General features: G+C 40.3%; 2 protein-coding genes across 2 annotated transcripts; one reads left to right on the top strand and one right to left on the bottom strand.

The window, feature by feature from the left end:
- The first annotated feature begins 941 nt into the window (after window positions 1-941).
- Window positions 942-1,904, top strand: LOC118851314 (olfactory receptor 6C70-like). The gene has a single exon (XM_036760772.1). It carries the CDS (start codon window positions 942-944, stop codon window positions 1,902-1,904), a length of 963 nt encoding a protein of 320 aa, XP_036616667.1.
- A 3,281-nt stretch (window positions 1,905-5,185) lies between these two features.
- LOC118851313 (host cell factor C1 regulator 1-like) lies at window positions 5,186-5,818 on the bottom strand. The gene has a single exon (XM_036760771.1). The coding sequence runs from the start codon at window positions 5,816-5,818 to the stop codon at window positions 5,186-5,188; it is 633 nt and encodes a 210-aa protein (XP_036616666.1).
- Between the last annotated feature and the right edge of the window lie 12,847 nt (window positions 5,819-18,665).

Genomic DNA, 18,665 nt, shown 5'->3' with positions numbered 1-18,665 from the left:
TGTATGAGCCACGGAGCCACCACCAGCAACTTTTCCACGAGCCGCTTTAGCTGCTCCGTGGAGGCGGACAACCCCCGTTTAGACAAAGCAGTTCTGACCTGTAAAGTTAATAAGTCCCGATCCTCTGGCCGCAGCAAAGGGAGGCTGCGCGCTTGCCCCATCTCCGGGCCTTTCCCCCGTTACCTGCACGGAGAAGCTGTCTGGTCCGCCCTAGTCGGGCTAGTCCCCCCTATCACCGGGGCTCTTCCGGAACTCTGCAACGGTCCAGCCGTCCTAGGCCGGTCCCTGTTCGGGCGCCAACCTGCCGCGTTCCCCCTAGGCCTCTTCCTGGGCCGGGGGTCGCGGGCAGTCCTCCCCGGGGGACCTCTTCTGCTCATACACCGAGCCTTCGGTCGTCACCGGCCGGCCTGGCGTCCACCCAGACCGGAATTCACCAGACAGAACGCCAGAGGATCTCGCTCACGGTCTTTATTGGTACATCTTCCACGGCGACTGCTCGACTCTGCTCGACTCTGCTCACTTCCCCTATCCCCGTACATTATATAACCTATTGCAGCCAATCCAGTGGCGAGAGCTATAACATTGCCTTATATGGACGGGCTTCATCCTAAGCCGGCACCGCCCAGCGATATACCCGGAAAAGCGTTATACCCGGAAAGCTGTAGTCCCTGCCCCACCCTCCACCCAGCCCTAAGCGGCGTCCCACCCCCACCCAAATCCCAACATTGTTCAATGACATGTTCAGTTCCTTCAATGAGCAGTGGAGGAGAGGCATGGTGGGCATAAATATCTCTAGATTCAGAACTCACACTTAAGATTAACATGCCTGTCCTCAAACAGCATCTTAAAGTACAAATATGTGCAGCTAGCAGTTACTCATTTTTCATTCTGATGTTCGTTCTCTTTTCTTATGAAGCATTGGCAGAACTCAGAAGATATCAATGAGTAACTACACAACACTCACCGAGTTCATCCTCTTAGGGCTGACAGATGACCCACTGCTCCTGGTTGTCATTTTCATTTTTCTGTTTCTCGCCTACATGTTGAGCATGAGTGGTAACATAACTATCATAACCCTCACCTTGCTGGATTCCCGCCTTAAGACTCCAATGTATTTCTTCTTGCGTAATTTCTCATTCTTAGAAATCTTATTCACAACTGCATGTATTCCAAGATTCCTGGTCAGCATCATAAACAAGGATAAAACCATTTCTTATATGGGCTGCTTGACCCAGATATTTTTTTTCTTTTTCTTGGGAGTGACTCAATTCTATCTTCTAGCTGCCATGTCCTATGATCGCTATGTTGCCATCTGTAAGCCCCTGCATTACACAACCATCATGAATAACCGCATTTGTTATCAGCTTGTACTCAGTTGTTGGATAACAAGCTTCCTAATGATCTTTCCACCAGTGATCATGGCACTTAAACTGGAATTCTGTGCTTCCAATGTCCTCGATCATTTCATCTGTGACTCCTCTACCTTCCTGCAGATCTCTTGTTCAGACACACATTTTCTAGAGCTGATGTCTTTTACCTTAGCTGTGGTGACACTAATGGTCACATTGGTGTCAGTGATTGTCTCTTACACATACATCATTAGGACAGTTCTAAAATTCCCCTCTGCTCAACAGAGGACAAAGGCCTTTTCCACCTGTTCTTCCCACATGATTGTTGTCTCCATTTCTTATGGCAGCTGCATCTTCATGTACGTCAAACCCTCAGCAAATGAAAGGGTGGCTTTAAGCAAAGGAATAGCTGTTCTTCATACTTCAGTTGCCCCTTTGTTAAACCCCTTCATTTATACCCTAAGGAACCAGCAAGTGAAACAAGCCTTCAAAGATATGATCCAAAAGACTATGGCTGCTGCAAAAAGAAATGAGAAGCTCTGTTGGCATAAGTAACACAAATCATGAAGAAAAAAGTTTGAATGAAAAAGAAATCAGATAATCTGTTATATGTCACTTCTTTTGGCATTTTACTTTATTAAATTATTTCATGCCATTTTGTACACTTCCTTCAGCACCAAAGCCTCCTCAATGCTGTCCGTTCAAGCTACAATTTTTGATGTTGTGAGAGCTAGCAAGCATGCCATCCTTTTCCCATCAGAATTTGAAATTTCATTTTCTTTCTAAGGTATTCTGAATGAGGGGAGAGGCAGTTTTAATTATAATAAATAATTATATTTTTAATTATATGCAAGTGTACATTTATAATTAAATATGTATAAAATATATAATAATTATATATAATTTAATTTGTAATAATTCAATTTAAATTAAAATAATTTACTTATATTAAAATAATAATTAAATATATCACTGAAGTCACCACTACATTTACCCAGTGTGCCTTTTGAAGAAAATGAAGTTTCAGGGCAGAGCCACAATGGTAGAGTACAGGCTTGGATCCACCTAAATTCTCCCAACATTCCCATCCAAACAACTTTAAAACAGCTCCTCAAATAAAATTTTAGAGTGGCAGAGTCAACAGACTATCAGAGTGAGACATTTTCAGAGGTCAGCAGGTGAAGCCTTCTTCCCCCGCCCCTCCCTTGGGTGGTACAGTAGAAGTAGCTGTGGTAGGCCTCAGAAGCAATGTACCAGTGGCAGCAGCAGCTTCAGGAGCTCTCAGGAAAGAGATTGTAAGGGAATTGGACAACTGCTCAGAAAGAGATTACAGGGTTCCTTTTGCTGGCACTGGGTACACTTGGTTCTGGTAGGCAATTCTACTGCCAATAGGCAGTTCTGTGTCACAGTTCCGTGAAAGTGAGGAAAACTTATGGTTAGTCACAAAGGAGCAGGTGCCCTGGTAGCAATTCCAAGGCAAAGAGGAGTATTAACACTTGTGGATATAGGAGAGCAGGGGCCTGAGTCACAGTTACCAGGCAAAGAGAAGCACTAGTGCCTGTGGCTGCTGGGGAATAGGGGCCCTTGCTGAGTAAAGACCAGAGCACAGAACCAGAAGAGCAGTGACACACCTCTACCAGGATAACATTACCTGGGAAACACCAAAAAATTGCAGGACCCCCCCCCAGAACTAACTCTAAAAAGAACAGCACAAAAAGCTTGAAGATTGGGATGTTGCCTTCACATCCCTAGGTGAGTGGAGCCCAACTTTAACATAATGTTCAAAGTCAAGAAATAGACTGGAAAAATGAGCAAACAACAACAACAAGAAGAACTTGATTGTATAAAATTACTATGGTGGCAGAAAAGATCAAGACATAAACTCAGAAGAAGACAACAATGTGAAGACAGCTACAAGTATAAGCTCAAAGTAAAATACTAATTGGACCCAATCCCAAAAAGAGTTCCTAGAAGAGTTAAAGAAAGAGAAAAGAATAACAGAGGAAAAATAGGGGAAGAAATGAGAGATGCAAGAAAATTCTGAAAAGAGAATTAACAGTTTGGTAAAAAGAAGCACAAAAACCCCTTGAAAAACAGACTTGGCCTAGTGGTAAAACAGGCACAAAAATTCACTGAAGAAACAGCTCCTTAAAAGCAAAGTTGGCCAAATGGATAAAAGGTACAAAATTTCACTGAAGAAAATAATTCCCTAAAAATTAGGATTGGCAATTGGAAGCTAATGACTCCATAAGACATCAAGAAACAATAAAATCCAAGTTAAAAGAAAGAAAAAATAGAAGAAAATGTGGAATTTCTCACCAGAAGACAATTGACCTAGAAAATAAATTGAGTAAATTTAAAAATTGGGACTACTTAAAAGCCATGGTCAAAGAAAGAGTTTAGACATCACATTTTTTGGATGGCAGGGACTCTGTGTGTGTGTGTGTGTGTGTGTGTGTGTGTGTGTGTGCATGCGTGTGTGTATAAATTATAGATTCCCAAAGAATACAATCCCTTTTATTGTCTACTTTCTGCTTGCTCTATACAATAGGCACACTGTGGAAAATTGCATGTGAATTGAATTGTTATACTTTAAAATCCTATGTGGAGACACTAAAGGAGGCAGCCTGGTGACATAATGAAATAGTGCTGGACATGAGATTGGGATGCATGGCCTCAAATCCTGTCCCAGACACTCATGAGTTGTGTCATCCTGGACTAGTTACCCCATCTCCTTTGTCCTCAGTTTTCTCATTTGTAAAGTAGCAATTGTAATAATATTATCTCCACATGGTTGTTATAAGCATCAAATGAGATCACATGCAGAGCACTTTGCAAACTTCAAATCACTATATAAATGTTTTTATTATATTATTATTATAAGCATCTTTACAAGGATCTTTTTATAGTATATTTATACTATGCATTACATACTATATACTATACTACTTCATGTCTATAGACAAATAAACTGAAGTTCTGCAAAGCCAGTATCTTCCTTGATTAAGACCAAAAAATTTCAGTAGAAACAGAGTTGCCAAGTCTTGTAATTTCTGCCTCAGAATATTTTTTTTACAAATGCCCCTTCTTCCCACCAACACACTTCAGGCCCTTACTATCCATCACCTGGGCCATTGTTATAGTTTCCTACTTGTCTTCCTGCCTTAAGTTTCTCCCCTCTTCAATCCATCCTCCACATAGATACTAAAGAGATTTTCCTAAAACACAAATCTAACTACATCACAACAGCATTCAATAAACTTCAATGACTCCCTATTAAATCTATGATCAAATAGAAACTGCTTTGTTTGTCATTTAGAGGTCTTCACAGCTTGGTCCCATCCTATCTTTCTGCAATATTCTTATATGTTACTTCCATCCATGGGTTCAGCAGTCCAGGCATATCGTCCTTTTTTTTAATTGCCCACCAATCTTTATTTTGCTTTCATAAAGAACCCCTGTTATAGGAACCACCCCATCCCCTAAGATGGTCCTTACCCTGTGTTTCTCACAGTGGACAGTCTGTGGTTCTATTTCTTCCACCAAGGAGAGAGAGAGAGTGAGAGAGAGAGAGAGAGAGAGACAGAGACAGAGACAGAGACAGAGAGACAGAGAGACATAGAGACAGAGATAGTATGTGTAACAGACCTATATCAAATCTGAGGGTGCTTTCCTGTGTTTCTGTATACAATATATGGGTGTCTAGACTCTCTTTGGTCTTTTCAGTCTATGGTTTCCAGAGAAAGCCAGATTCTGCCCATTTCCAACTCATGGAGTTGAAGTTGGAGGCACTGAGAGGCTTGAGTTCATGAGGGAGAGGGGAAGTTGCTTGAGGTTCAGAGCTCCATTGCCTCCCCACTATGGGAGGTTTGGTATACCCGGGAGCCCCCCAGTCTCAGCAGCCAAAGGGTTTCTGGGATTTGACTTCCTGGATATTGCCAGAGGAGTAGCTCTGAGTGTGGATTCAGGGCCAGCAGGAGGCTGGGGCAGAGGACCCCAAGATCCTCAGTCGAGTGAAGAGAGTCTTCCAAAGGCCTGGTCACAGGTGGGGCTGGAGTGTCCATGGAGAAAGCTACTGATGGGTCACAGTAGGGGTGAACATTTTCCAGGCTGAGGTGAGAAAAATGGGAAACCATGTTCTTGTCAGACTGGAAATGCTTCTGAAGAGAGTCCTGATCCTCCTCCAGCAATTTACTGGTGCTCTGGGGCTGAATTCCTTGGGGAAGGCAGCAGGCATCCAGGGTCCTCTCTGGCCCCAGTGATTCCCTAGGGTCTTTCTGGGCCCCAGCTGGGTGGCCCAGCTCCATGGGTGGCTGAAGGATCAGGGAGTTCCAGGGACCTGCGGGTAAGAGAGGCTCAGATCCCGCTGCCCTGAGACCGGGGCATAGGGAGCCTCCAAATTCGCTTGGCTTGGCCACCAGTGGGCATGTCTGCACCTCTTTAGGGTGGGGACACACAGCACCAGGCATATTGTCTTACTTGCTTTTCCTCACATGTGACATTCCAGTTCACATTTCCAAGTCTTTTCTTTAGCTGTCTCCATCACTAGAATGCTCTCCTTCTTCACCTCTTTCTTTTAGACTTGATTGATGTGCCACCTTCTGCATGGGGCCTCTCCTGGTTCCCCATCTGCTAGTGCCTTCCCCTCCAAGATATCTTATACCTGCTTTATATTTCTTTTTGTTGTATATGTCTATGCATGTTTATACTTCTTTTTGCTGTATATGCCTATAAATATTTATATTTCTTTTTGCTGTATTTGCCTATAAATGTAATTAATATTTTTGTTGTATATGCCTATATATGTTCACCTTGTCTTTTCCATTAGAATATAGGCTCTTGAATGGCAGGGGCAATTTCTTCTAAAATTTCCACTGCCAGACACATAGTAGGCACTTAATATATAATTGTGTGTTTGATTGACTGTAATGAAAATCAATGAGAAAACACAAGCCAATATTCAATTACTGTCTTAATACATTTATAGGCACCTAAGGTTTATGCCTTAGATTTTATATGGTGTCCATGTAAATAATGTGTATACTAAACAGCATTTATAACTGATTTTATCTAACCATTACTGAAATTATTCTTTTTTATATTTTGGCGAACACAGATGTGCTAATATTAAATATTAATGGCACGAATGGCAAAGTCTTAAAATCCCTTTTTCCAGAAAGCTTCCTAGATGGAATAAGAGTAGGAATTGGTATTTGCTCACCTTATCCATTTAGATTTTTATTTTTCTAATCTTTACTGAGCAAAGATTCTATTACTATATCATATGAAAATCACTAAGATAAATAATAATATGTTGTATAAATATCCATTTATTATATAAATATCTATGCTTTCATTTCTGGCTCGCATTTAGCATAAAAAGGAGGCATCCTTCCCAAAGGAAGACACAAAAATGGAACTTCCATTTAAGAGCTACAAGGGTCAAGAAAAGAGTAAGAAGGGTTCTGCTTCTCTTAGTGCTAAAAAGCAGCAGGCAACTTGAAGAAATGGGCAAGTTTGCCTGCACCTAGGCCTGGGTTTTCTCATCTGTAAAATGATAGAATCGAACTAGATGGCCTTTCAGGTGCTTTCTAGCTTTAAAACTAGAATCTGTATGTCTTTAGTTTGTGCTAAAATCTCGTTAATATTACACCAGGGGAGGGAGGGGAAACAAGCATACTTGTGCTGGGCATTATTGCAAATATTACCTCATTTGACCCTCTCAACAGCCCTGAGAGGTAGATGTTATCCCCATTTTGCAGATGAAGAAACCAAGGTGAACAGAAGTGAAATGACTTGCCCAGGGTCACACAGATAGTAAGTATCTGAGGCCTGATTTGAACTCAGGAAATTAAACCTCAGGGAACTGAAATGACTTTGCCTAGTAGCAGGGCTGGAACTTGGATCTTGGTCATGTAACGTGAACTCCATTGCTCTTTCTGTTATTCTGTGCTGCTTATCTGATCCTACCAGAATTATTTTTCCATACCCATTGCTTCTTCTAGCACATCTGTATGTTAACATCTCTCCTGCCCATTAATCTTTGAAGCCAAGGGTTTGGAAGGTCATGATTAGCTCTTTGTTGTTGTTGAGTCATTGCAATCATGTCTGAATCTTCTTGACCCCATTTGAGGTTTTCTTGGCAGAAATACAGTGGTTCACCATTTCCTTCTCCAGTTCATTTTAAATATGAGAATCTGAGGCAAAAATGGCTAAGTAACTTGATTGGGGTCACATAGCTTGTAAGTGTCTGAGGTGGGATTTGAACTCATGAAAGTGGATCCGACTGATTCTAAGCTCTATCCACTGGGCCACCCAGCAACCCATTATTACCTCAGGTTGTAACAAGAAGACCTAAGTAACCAGGTTCTCATCCTCCATGTTGCCATAGAGCCACTTTCCTGCTGTTATCTGACAGGAAGAGCCCTGGCAAAGACCTTGAATTCAGAAGGTAGGAAGAAGCTGCTTTGGCACTGACAGAAACAGTGGGATTTCAGGAATAAGGGTAGGGGTGTAATAGTATCACAGACTTAGACCTTGAGTGGCTGGTACAACCTAAAGAAATAATATTTTAGGGGGTCTTTATTACCAAGTGCTTTAAGCAAATGATATTAACCCAACAATAGAATAACAAAGTTAAACAGTTTCAGAGGTTTTAGTGATTTATCATTGAATTATTATTTTATTGGTTGATCTTGGTCCTCTGCACACATTTACAAGGATATTGGCCTAGTTCTTTCATGATTTCCTTGACCTGTTGTCTGGTTTTAGGCTGCAAGCTCCTTGAGGCTAGGGACTGACTTTCTTTTTTATTAACTGTATCTCCAACGCTTAGTACAATGCCTGACACATAGCAGGCTCTAAATAAATGTTGATTGGATTGGATCAGTTATTGAGAGGGAGCATGGTATAATGGATAGAGGCATTGAAAGCCAGAAAATCCTGGGTTTGAGTCTCACCTTTGACACATACTGCTGGGGTGTAATGTTAATTGCATATGAAGATCTTCTCCACCCATTAATAGGCTTCACTTGGAACCCATTAAGGGAAGCTTGCTTAGAGGATGCTTGTTTGTAGGAAGGCTTTCACACCTTTTGCTAATTTCTAATCAGGCACTAAGTCATGAGTTTTGTGATACTTTCTGGCTCTGAGAAGTGTATATACACTCTGAGTTGGTATTTTGCTTTGGGGGTTTGCTTAGGAGAAGGATCCTTTGATTCCCTGGTTGAGACTCTGAATAGCCATGTGTTCAGACCCCCGCCCCCGACTACTCAGATGTAAAGATTCTCTTGATCCAGTGTTGTATGTAAAGTGTATAGCAATATTGCTTTGGCTCTGGCAGCCCTGTTTGTTGGTCTTTATGCTAATTTCTCTGTTTGTATTTTTTCTGACCTTCAGGATCCTTACTTTCCCTCTGAACTAGTGAATGTGATTAAAAGTAGGATTGTTAACCCCTTTTTGAGCAATCTTTCCTAGGAAAGCATATATAAGAACCTGTGCTAGCAGGCCATCCTGGTTATGCTAGGGTGCTTGCTGTTATGAGGGTGACCCTGGAAAGGTGATTAACTTGTGAGGGGTCTTGGTATCTCCCTAAGACTATAAGGTTCTACCCTTCATTAGTAAAAAGAGTTTCCTCAACAGGAAGTTCCCTCTACCAAGATCAGTCTCCATTCAGTAGACATTGCTTAAGCACTTGTTATGCTAAGGTCTGACATACACTCTTCATAGAACTTATATTTTAGTAGGGGAACAAGACACAGAAAACTATAATATACAATATTAAGTTCATTAGAGAGTTATAAGATAAAATGCTACGTGAAGTCCCAAAGTATTGCCCTACCCATCCTTTGTCCTTCTTCCGATTGGTTGTTTTCTGGACTCAATGTTTCAAAAGAAAGAAAAAGAAAAAAAAAGTAGACATATATAGTATGTTAACACAAAACAATTCTTTCTTTCTTCCCCACCTCCGCCTGTCAAATAAAGGGAAGGCCTGGCTCTAGACAACACATCATAAGAACTGAATAAGTTCAATAAATTTTCAAATACATGATTGAAAAGCACCAAGGAATCCCTTAGAATTAGGGCCGGCATCATACAAAATGTAGAAATAAAATAAGCTTCACTCTTATTGGTATAATATTGGTCCCTTTTGGCACTTCCTATTCTTTATTACCCCTATTATGATCCTTCTAGGCTTTCTCTCACCAGGTTTAGACTCTACCAGTAATTACTTGAATAATGTTCCATCTCACCGAAGTTCTGTTGAAAGTGTAGCAAGTCCCTCTAGACTGTGTCTCCCATTCCCACTACCATTGGAAGGTCAGCACCAAAGGACAGTTGACAATTTGTCCCCTCAGGGTTCTGTGACCAGGTAATTCTGAGGTGCTTGGGTTTCTAATGGTGCTGCTCTCAAGGTTCCATTTTGTATCCTCCTTCTAGTATTGATAAAACCAGTTGACTTCAATTAGCCTTTACAAAAACATATATTCTGAGATATTCTAGAAAGGACAAAAGTTACAAAAGAAGCTTCCAAACTGGAGAGCACATTTTCACCTTTTAAACACCCATGAGGTCCTTGGAGAGAGTGGGATCAAACTTGAAGTACCATTTTTAGTGAAGCATACGTGTAATCAAATTTACAAGCATTTATTAGGCACTTACTATGTGCCAGCCACTGTTAGATCCTGATGATACAAGGAAAGGTGAGCTGTCTCTGCCCTCACAGATCCCACAATCAGATGGGGAAGGCAATATGCAAATAACTATGTACAAACAAGATATACAGGGTAAGTGGGAGATGATCTCAGAGGTGAGTCACTAGCATGAAGAGGGACCAGGAAAGGCTTTTTTTTTGTAGAAGGAAGACTTGAAGGTAGAAGGCAGAGATCAGGAGGAAAAGGATTCTAGGCAGAGGGGACAGTTGTGCCCTATGGGGTGATTCCCTGATGCCCTATGTCCAGGAAAATGCCTTCAATTGGGAAATAGAGTATGGTGTTTGAGCAATAGTAAAGAGGCCAATAACAGAATTGTAGAGAGTAAGGGGTGGGAAGTAAGGTATAAGAATACTGAAAATGTAGCAAGGGACAGGTTACGAAGGACTTTAAAAGTCAGTTAATAAATATTTACTAAGTGACTAAATGACAATAGCTAGTGGGGACAGTAAGTAACATTGAAGGTGGGGAATGCATGGATATGTTTGTAGGCAATAGAGAAGCAGTCAATATACAGGGAAAGACTGAAGATGAATGAGAGAGTAGAGATGAAAAGGGGCAGTCTGCTGGAGAAAACTGGAAGGAATGGGATCTGTTGTGCACATGGAAGGCTACCTCTTCGTGACACAGGGGTGGAAGAGGTAGTGTTTTAAGATGCCTGAGTGATGTGAGATGAGATGGAGAGAAGAGAAAACTTGGCTACCGTAGATTTAAATGATATTTTGTTTTTCTACTAGAAATCTGAACCACAAAAGTATAGTTTATTTGGATGATTAACCTTTAAAGTTATTATCTTAATCCATCGATCTTTTGTGGGTTTAGCCCTAGGTATTTGCTTGTAGGCTTCTCTTGAATGTGGGGTGTTCCTAGTTTGAGAAGTGCTGAGCAGTACATCCCATTAGTGTCATTTTTGATTTTTCACCGCAGTCTATAAGGTACATAAAGGCCTACAAAGAGATCACTGGTTGGACAATAACAGTTATCCTTTCCACATTGTGGGGGGTTGGGGTAGAAAATCCGTGTAAAATGTTTTGGCCCTCCCTTCACACCAGAGAAGGAATTTGATTTTTTTTTCTTTTTCTTTTATGGGGTGTTTACTACTGTAAAATTTGTGTTAAGTATTTGGTCATAGGCTCTGTGTCATCTTGTGGCCTTCACATGTCATCTGTAGCTTCAGCAAAACTCCCAAAAATTCTCATTTAATTTCTTACGCCAACTCCTGATGTATCAAAACTACAGTGAGGAAAATCATGATACAGAAGGGTTAACTGTAGAATAAACCATGGTCCTTAAGAAAGGATCTCAGTGGTTTGGAGAAAACCCATATCATTTGAGCACTAAGCAAATATGTCAGAATTTCAGTTTCCTCATTAATGATGAGATTTTCTGAAAGGCTGAGACTTTCCAATGGTATGGAGCATGCACCGAGGTCCAGGATTTCCTGAATGAGAATGACCAGATGTTGGTCATACATGATGGCCTTACTCAATAATGTTTTCCTGATAGTCTGTATATGAGTCAAGATTCCCTTCCACTCTTAGCTATGAATTTGTTCCTGGAGCTTCCTAGGTTTGGAGTACAGCCCCTCATTGTAGCTGTCATATTAAAGATGATCTGGGTCTAACCACTGTCTCTGGGGTAGATGTATATTTGATTGGGTAGGCTTCCTTGATGTGTGGGAAATCAAGCACTGGTGAGACAGTCTACTCAAGAAGTGCTCCTGGAATAAAGCCACATATTTGGTATGGAATAGGGAATCAGTGCATTTTCTGGCCTTTATAACCATCCATTTGCAGTGTGCACAAAAATTGGAGATGTGGATGTAGTTGTAGTACATGCTAAAATTTCTGACATTAAAGAGTTAGGAAGTACACTTTCTAGATAACTATTATAGCTGTATTGGAATGATTACTATAAAGACTCAATAGGAGATGACACAGTGTTACTGTCCAGTCAATCAACAAAAGTAACATTAAAACATTAACAATACTTAACATTAAACAGTAAAAACCAGATCTCACCTTAATTACCAATACAGAATCTACCAAAAATCCCCAGCTTCAGCCATCTTTCCCAGCTGCCCTCCCCACCTTCCCCATCACCACCACTGGCCACCACTCCCCCCAACCCCCGCCAGGTTCCCCTGAGCTCCTCCCCCCTTCTCTCTCCATATTCATAAATTTTTAGAAAAAAAACAAAATATAGATTTTTTATTTTTCACATATTCCCTTTGGGTCCTAACTAGCCATTGCCAATAAGACAGTATGGGAGACAGACATAGGAGAAAAATTAAGTTTATTCACTCAGAGTATACACATTATACCAGATGAGGGACATGTGTATCTGGTACAATTTAGGTAATGAAATTTATACCAGTCCATAACTCACATAATACATAAGGCAAAGAAGAGAAGTGCCCCAAGGGAGAGTGCCAACCTTATATATCTTGTCCTGGGTCAAAGGTGAGTCAAACATGAGACTCACCCATGTGACCTAAAAGTGTCACAAACCTGGGACTCAAAGACATGAAAACCAGACTTTCACTTGAGGCAAGGAGGTCATCAAAGACTCTTAATTTAATCAAAGAAACAAAGGTCAAACTCATCAAGGGTTAAATAAGTGCTGAAAGCCCACCTCAATTACTGATACACTACTCAGATTCTCCACCAGGAAATCAAAAGATCCTTCTCACAAACAAACCCCCAAAGCCAAAACAACAACTCAGAGTATATATGCACTTCTCAGAGCCAGAAGGCATCACAAACCTCCTGACTCAGTGCTTAATTAGAAATTAACAAAAGTTGTGAAAACCTTCCTACAAGCAAGCCCCCCCTAGCAAGCTTCCCTTAATGGGCTCCATGTGGGGCCTATTAACAGGTAGGGAAGGTCTTCATATCCTATTACCATTACAAACAGTTGCCTTAAGCTGTCTCTGCAGTACATGCTGAAGTATCACATAGCATAGTAATAATAATAACAAAATGATTTTTGAAAATAGCAAATACAGGACAAAATGGAGTCAATATGTCAACTCTTACCACCATTTTTAGCTTTAAGAAAATCCTCTTAAACAACAGTTCCCATTTATAATACACTTTATGTCTTTCATAGCTAACTACTCTAACAGTTTTAAGTTCTTTGATTTCCTATGTTGCTTATCTTTCTCTTTGTCCAACTCCAAGAAGAGCCATTAAAGTTTCTTGTAGTTGATGAATAGCATCTATGTCTATTTGAAATTCAGTTAACTTTTTCATTTTAAAATTCAGTTGATTTTCCATTGGCTCTATAAATTGTTGCAAAAAATTTCACAATTCTAGGTAGCCACTATACGAATAAACCATCATGGAATACAGACAGGTGCACTACAATTTATTTATCCACTCAAGAGCATGACACTGCATTAGTAGGTGATAGACATGTGTGTCCAGTGCGTCTTCCTGAGCTACTTTTCATTCTGATAATTAATTAGCATTTGTTGAGTTCTTATGCCTTGCCTTATTATCTAGGATGAAGGTGAGATCCTGGGACTCTTCAAAGTCTTCTAAGTTTTCTTTTCTAATTATAGAATGGTGAAGTGAAATAGGAAAGGAAACATTCACTAAATTCAGAATCACCTAGAAAAAGAAAAAAAAAACATATAGCAGCAAATATAGTGCAAAATGGTTATATTCTCTCATAAACTTACTTTTGGCAGTATGATTAGTATTACTATTAGTTCAACATTTATGGTTTTTTAAGTACTGTATAGTTTGTGTGTTTATTTCCATTTTTACTTATTTAAATTTTTGCCTTTTCTGATTGCACAATTACATTCCCTGAAATACTTTTAATTCACTACAATGAATAGGAGATTTTATTCTCCTCTCTTATTTTCATTTTACATGTTCCCTTATTTTTAGATATGTCTGTTATTGCCTTTATAACTCATTTAACATTTGCTTCATATTATTTGCTTTGTCTTACTCTTGGAAACATCAATTCATGAGGGAAACAATGTTGACAGAAGCAAATGACAAGAATCATTCTGGTTCCCATATGATTAGGACAGGCCTTTTCTGCTGCCTTACTATGATTAGTCTGTTGCTAAGGCTGCATCATCCTATGGTTAATCTTATGTTCTTCCTTATTATACTATGTTGGCTACCCTTGGAGACTCAAGCAATCACACACCAGGGATCCTTGGGATGCTGTATAAAGAGGTGTGATGCTTTCTCAATGTGCAAACTCCTCCCAGGCAAAACCCATTGTAATGTCCCTCTGTCTTAACTGCGGGGATCCTTCTTCTCTCAAGGAAATATTCTTTCCTTTTAGGACCTTCTTCTTCAGTCTCCATCCCTGTCCTACATTACCTTTATCCTCTTCTCTTAGAGCTACCTCTTTTTTTTGTTAAGAGAGTAACTACAAGATTTACTCAGTGGTGGGTTTCAAATAAATTAACAACCGGTTCTCCATGGAACCAAGTTTAGGTGCTGCCACCACCACTGATGTGGTGGGCACAGGCCCTGTCCCCGGTAATCCAGTTTGCTGAACTCAACCTAAAATTGGGTACCAGTTCTGCCCAACTGGTGCGAACCATCTGAATCCTACCACTGGATTTACTATCCCTTTACTGTTTGCCTGTGGATACGGTAAGAATACATCACCAGATCTCTTGTCCCGTCTCCTTTTCAATCTAGCAACTTTCTCTCTTAAAAGACATGGATTTACTTTTGAGGATCAAGGGATTTAGTCTTTGGCTGCTAAATTCAACTCTATCTCCCCATTCTGATGCTTTAAATTCTCATTAAATCTTTAGCCCTTTAGATTCCTTTTGCACCTTCATAATTACCCTTTGTTTTTTTTAAGCACATAGATAATTTTTCTCCCCTTTAAAAATAAATAGGGGTTTCAGCCCCACCACTGCCACTGCTGCTGCTGCTGCCCAAAGAGAAATGGACCCATGTCCATCAGTCGACCACCACTCATTCCACGCACAGAATATTCAGTCATGGATACAAATAAGATGGTGTAGAAGGCCAAATTGGCTAAGCAGGCTGAGAGATTTGATGACATGGCAGCCTGCATGAAGTCTTTAACTGATCAAGATGCTAAATTATTTGATGAGGAAAGGAATCTTCTTTCTGTTGCTTATAAAAATGTCATAGGGGCCCAAAGGTCATCTTGGAGGGTTATTCACAAAATGAGCAAAGGACAGAAGATACTGAGGAGAAACAAACAAACAAATGAACAAAAAAAAAAAACAAACAAACAGCAGATGGCTTGAGAATACACAGAGAAAATTGAGACTAAACTAAGAGATATCTGCAATGACGTTTTATCTCTGTTGCTTCACAAGCAGAGGGCAAAGTTTTCTATTTAAAAATGAAAGGAGACTACTACCCTTATTTTGCTGAGGTTGCTATTGGTGATGATTAGAAAGGAATAATGCATCCACAACAATCATATCGAGAAGTGATGGGGTGCTTGGGTGGTTGTGCTTGTACCCTAATTCTAACATCACATTTCTCCTTAGCCTCTGTTTTGGTGCCTGTGCCTGGACCCCAATTCCAAAATCACATCCAGTTTGAAAATCACATCTCTCTCTAGCCTCAAAACACTTTCCCTAGCAGTTTCTCTCTAGCAAAACAGGACAGAATACCCTAGCAAAATGTTTATCTCTCCTCCTGATACAGTGGACAGCTGCACCTATAGAATTTATTAGGTTGGACTCACTGTGTACGTGCTAAATTGGCTGTGCACTGGGCCATAAAGATATTTACTATTTACTGACCTTACTGATATGTATCCTAGACATAGTCAAATATATACTCCTTTACATTTATCTTGTCTAACAAGACATAATGGAAACAGCCTGGGTATTTTTAGTGACATTTCAGGCCTAAGACCGCACCTCCATGTAGCCCCTCTTTGGGCTATTTCCCAGTGAACTCTTGGTAAGATACCTGCACAGTAGATACAAAAAGTAGATGTTCCTTTGAGAACTGACCACTCCTTGACCACTCCCTAATCCCACCCAAAACAACTAATTAACATATTTGGCAAGTTTTACCATCAAATATCCTATAAAAACATTAATTGCACCCCATAAGGTTGCGGGTTCCCTAAGAACTCTTGCCCCCTGAAAAGCATAATAAATCTTTGCCACCTTGGCTTAAAGAATGCTTGAGTCCACAAATTCATTGCAGACAGCCTCCATGATCTCCAGTACTCAGGTCCTTGAAGGGTACTCCCTCTCAACTCCCCTGTCTGGGAACTCCAGTCTTGGGGTTCCTGGACCTTGTCTTCCTCAACCCTCAACAGAAGCATTTCAAATCAGCACAAAAAAGATGCAAGACCAGGTCTGGCCTTGAAGTTCTCTGTGTTCTGTTATGAGATCCTGAATTTTCCAAAGAAAGCCTGCACCCTGACAGAGACAGATTTTGATGAAGCCATTGCTGAACTTGGTAAAGTAAATGAAGAATTATAAAAACAGAATACTAATAAAGCAATTACTGAGAGGCATCTTGACATTGTGGACATCAGATACTCAAGGAGATGAAACCAAAACAGGAGAAGGAGGGGAGATTTAATTAGCCTTCTGACTTTTATGTGCCTCATTCTAAAATGTATACACTGCGCTATGCTATCCCACAAATAAGGCTTTTCTTTGTTTTTATAATTTGGCTTCCTATATTTCCTATGGAGTTTTTGTGTTGAATATTAGGGGAGTTCTTCCAGTTAATATTTGGGGAGTTATCTGTTTTCATCTGAGGTGGCTAGTGTGGAGATGTGAAATTTTTATACACATTTTACATGTTTGGCATAGTATTTTTGGCACATTGTGATTTCACAAGGCCAGTGTTAAAACAGCTTCCATGTCTAAGCAAAGAAAACTGCCCATATATTGGCCCATCATGGTGGGGAGGCAAAGGGATAACTGGTTCTGACAGGGATGGGATTTGAAGCCCCAAAAGGAAAAGACCATGTCTTTGGGATCTGGATCCCCAAAGGAAAAGCCCCTGGATTTTTCCACATGGCCAAGGTCTTTGGCATTTTCCTGGGGCAATCAGGCCTTCCAGTTAATTAACTACCTTTTTGTTGTCTGCACCTGGCCCCACCCTGGACTGCCACTCCCTTAATTCCATCTAGACCCCTTCTCAGTCCTGGGTCTTCTGTACATATGATCCACCAGACTGTTTAGAGTCTAGTCAATCTTCACATTCCTTAAGAGTCTAGCTAATTGTTCAGATTCAGTCTGGCCAACATGATGGATTTTTAGAATCACACCCACCATGTTCAGTGTCTTAATATGCCTTGTCTTTGAAAGAAGGCTTGGGTGGAATTCATTTGGACAGGGACCATGTGTCACTATTTTGGGGTCCCAGCACCTCTAAACCTCAACAGTTCCAGCCCCAAATGTAGATGTTGTAGGTACTTTAGGGTTGGAACATTCATGGCTGTGGTAGAAACAGATGTCCCATAGATATTACATGTCATTTTGTTGAGGCTTAGGGGTGCTCGGGACCCCAAAATAGTGACATGCCAGGTCCTGCCCAAATGAATTTGACCCAATCCTTCTTTCAGCAAAAGTAAAATAAAGTTTATTAAAAATTCACCATATTGGGTAGACGCTTAATGAGCCTGAGCCTTGGCTAGACTCTTAATGAATCTTAGCATTTTGTGCTGCTTGTATTGACAAGCCGGCCAGATTGAATCTGAGCCCCTTCATGGAGGCAAGATGGATCTTATATACAGAAGGACTGTGGAAGGGATTTAAGGATGGTCAAGTAGTCTGGGGTGATGGGAGGAGGGATCCAGGGAAGATCTTGAGGAAGAGTCTAAGGAGGATCTTCATGGGACTGGGGTGACTAGAGATCTGACTCCAGGAACCAAGAGAATAGGATTAAGGGTGGGTAGTAGTTGAAGGCTACCTGGAGATAACAGACAATGGAGGTCTAGGCTAGGTTTAAAGTAACAGATTTGGGCCTAGCCATAATGCAAGGCTTATGGCCTCAAGGGGAGGCCAGATCAAGTAGGAAGATTCAAGGAAAATTCAAGGGGGTTCCCAGAGCCTATACCCATTCAATTCCATATCTATCTGTGGAAAGCACAATCTCATTCTTTATAGCTTTTCATGTAAATCAAATCCTTAGTTCTGATACTTCTCAAAAGAAAATTTTGCCACTTGATAATTTTATACTTAAACACGTTTGGAATTTTTTAGGCCCATTATAGCTGACAAGTGGGAAGTAACTCTTCAAAATATACAATTTTTTTTTAAAAGTCCACTCATAAAACTTTTATTCTACTTGCATCAGTTTAACAAAGATGTTCTTAACAATTACTCTTGGATTGTTCATGAAAATTTCACAAGACATTAAACAAAGCCATCTATCATCTCAAGTTATTTCCCTGGTAACTATTTTTATAGCATATGCATGTTAGGCAACTGTCAAAAAAAATCACAAAAGCATAAAACCTAAAAAAAGGTTAAATACCCAGGTTGTTTTTGTTTGTTTTGACTCTTGTGATTGATATGCAGTGATTTTATGAATATCAAGCAATCCATTTTTACTGCATCTTGTACTTTTGTTCTTAGGTTGCCTAAGCCATTTAAATACAAGTA

This window comes from Trichosurus vulpecula, chromosome 5, assembly GCF_011100635.1.
Source record: "Trichosurus vulpecula isolate mTriVul1 chromosome 5, mTriVul1.pri, whole genome shotgun sequence".
Lineage (NCBI taxonomy): Eukaryota > Metazoa > Chordata > Mammalia > Diprotodontia > Phalangeridae > Trichosurus > Trichosurus vulpecula.
This window is presented reverse-complemented; position numbering and strand designations above follow the sequence as displayed.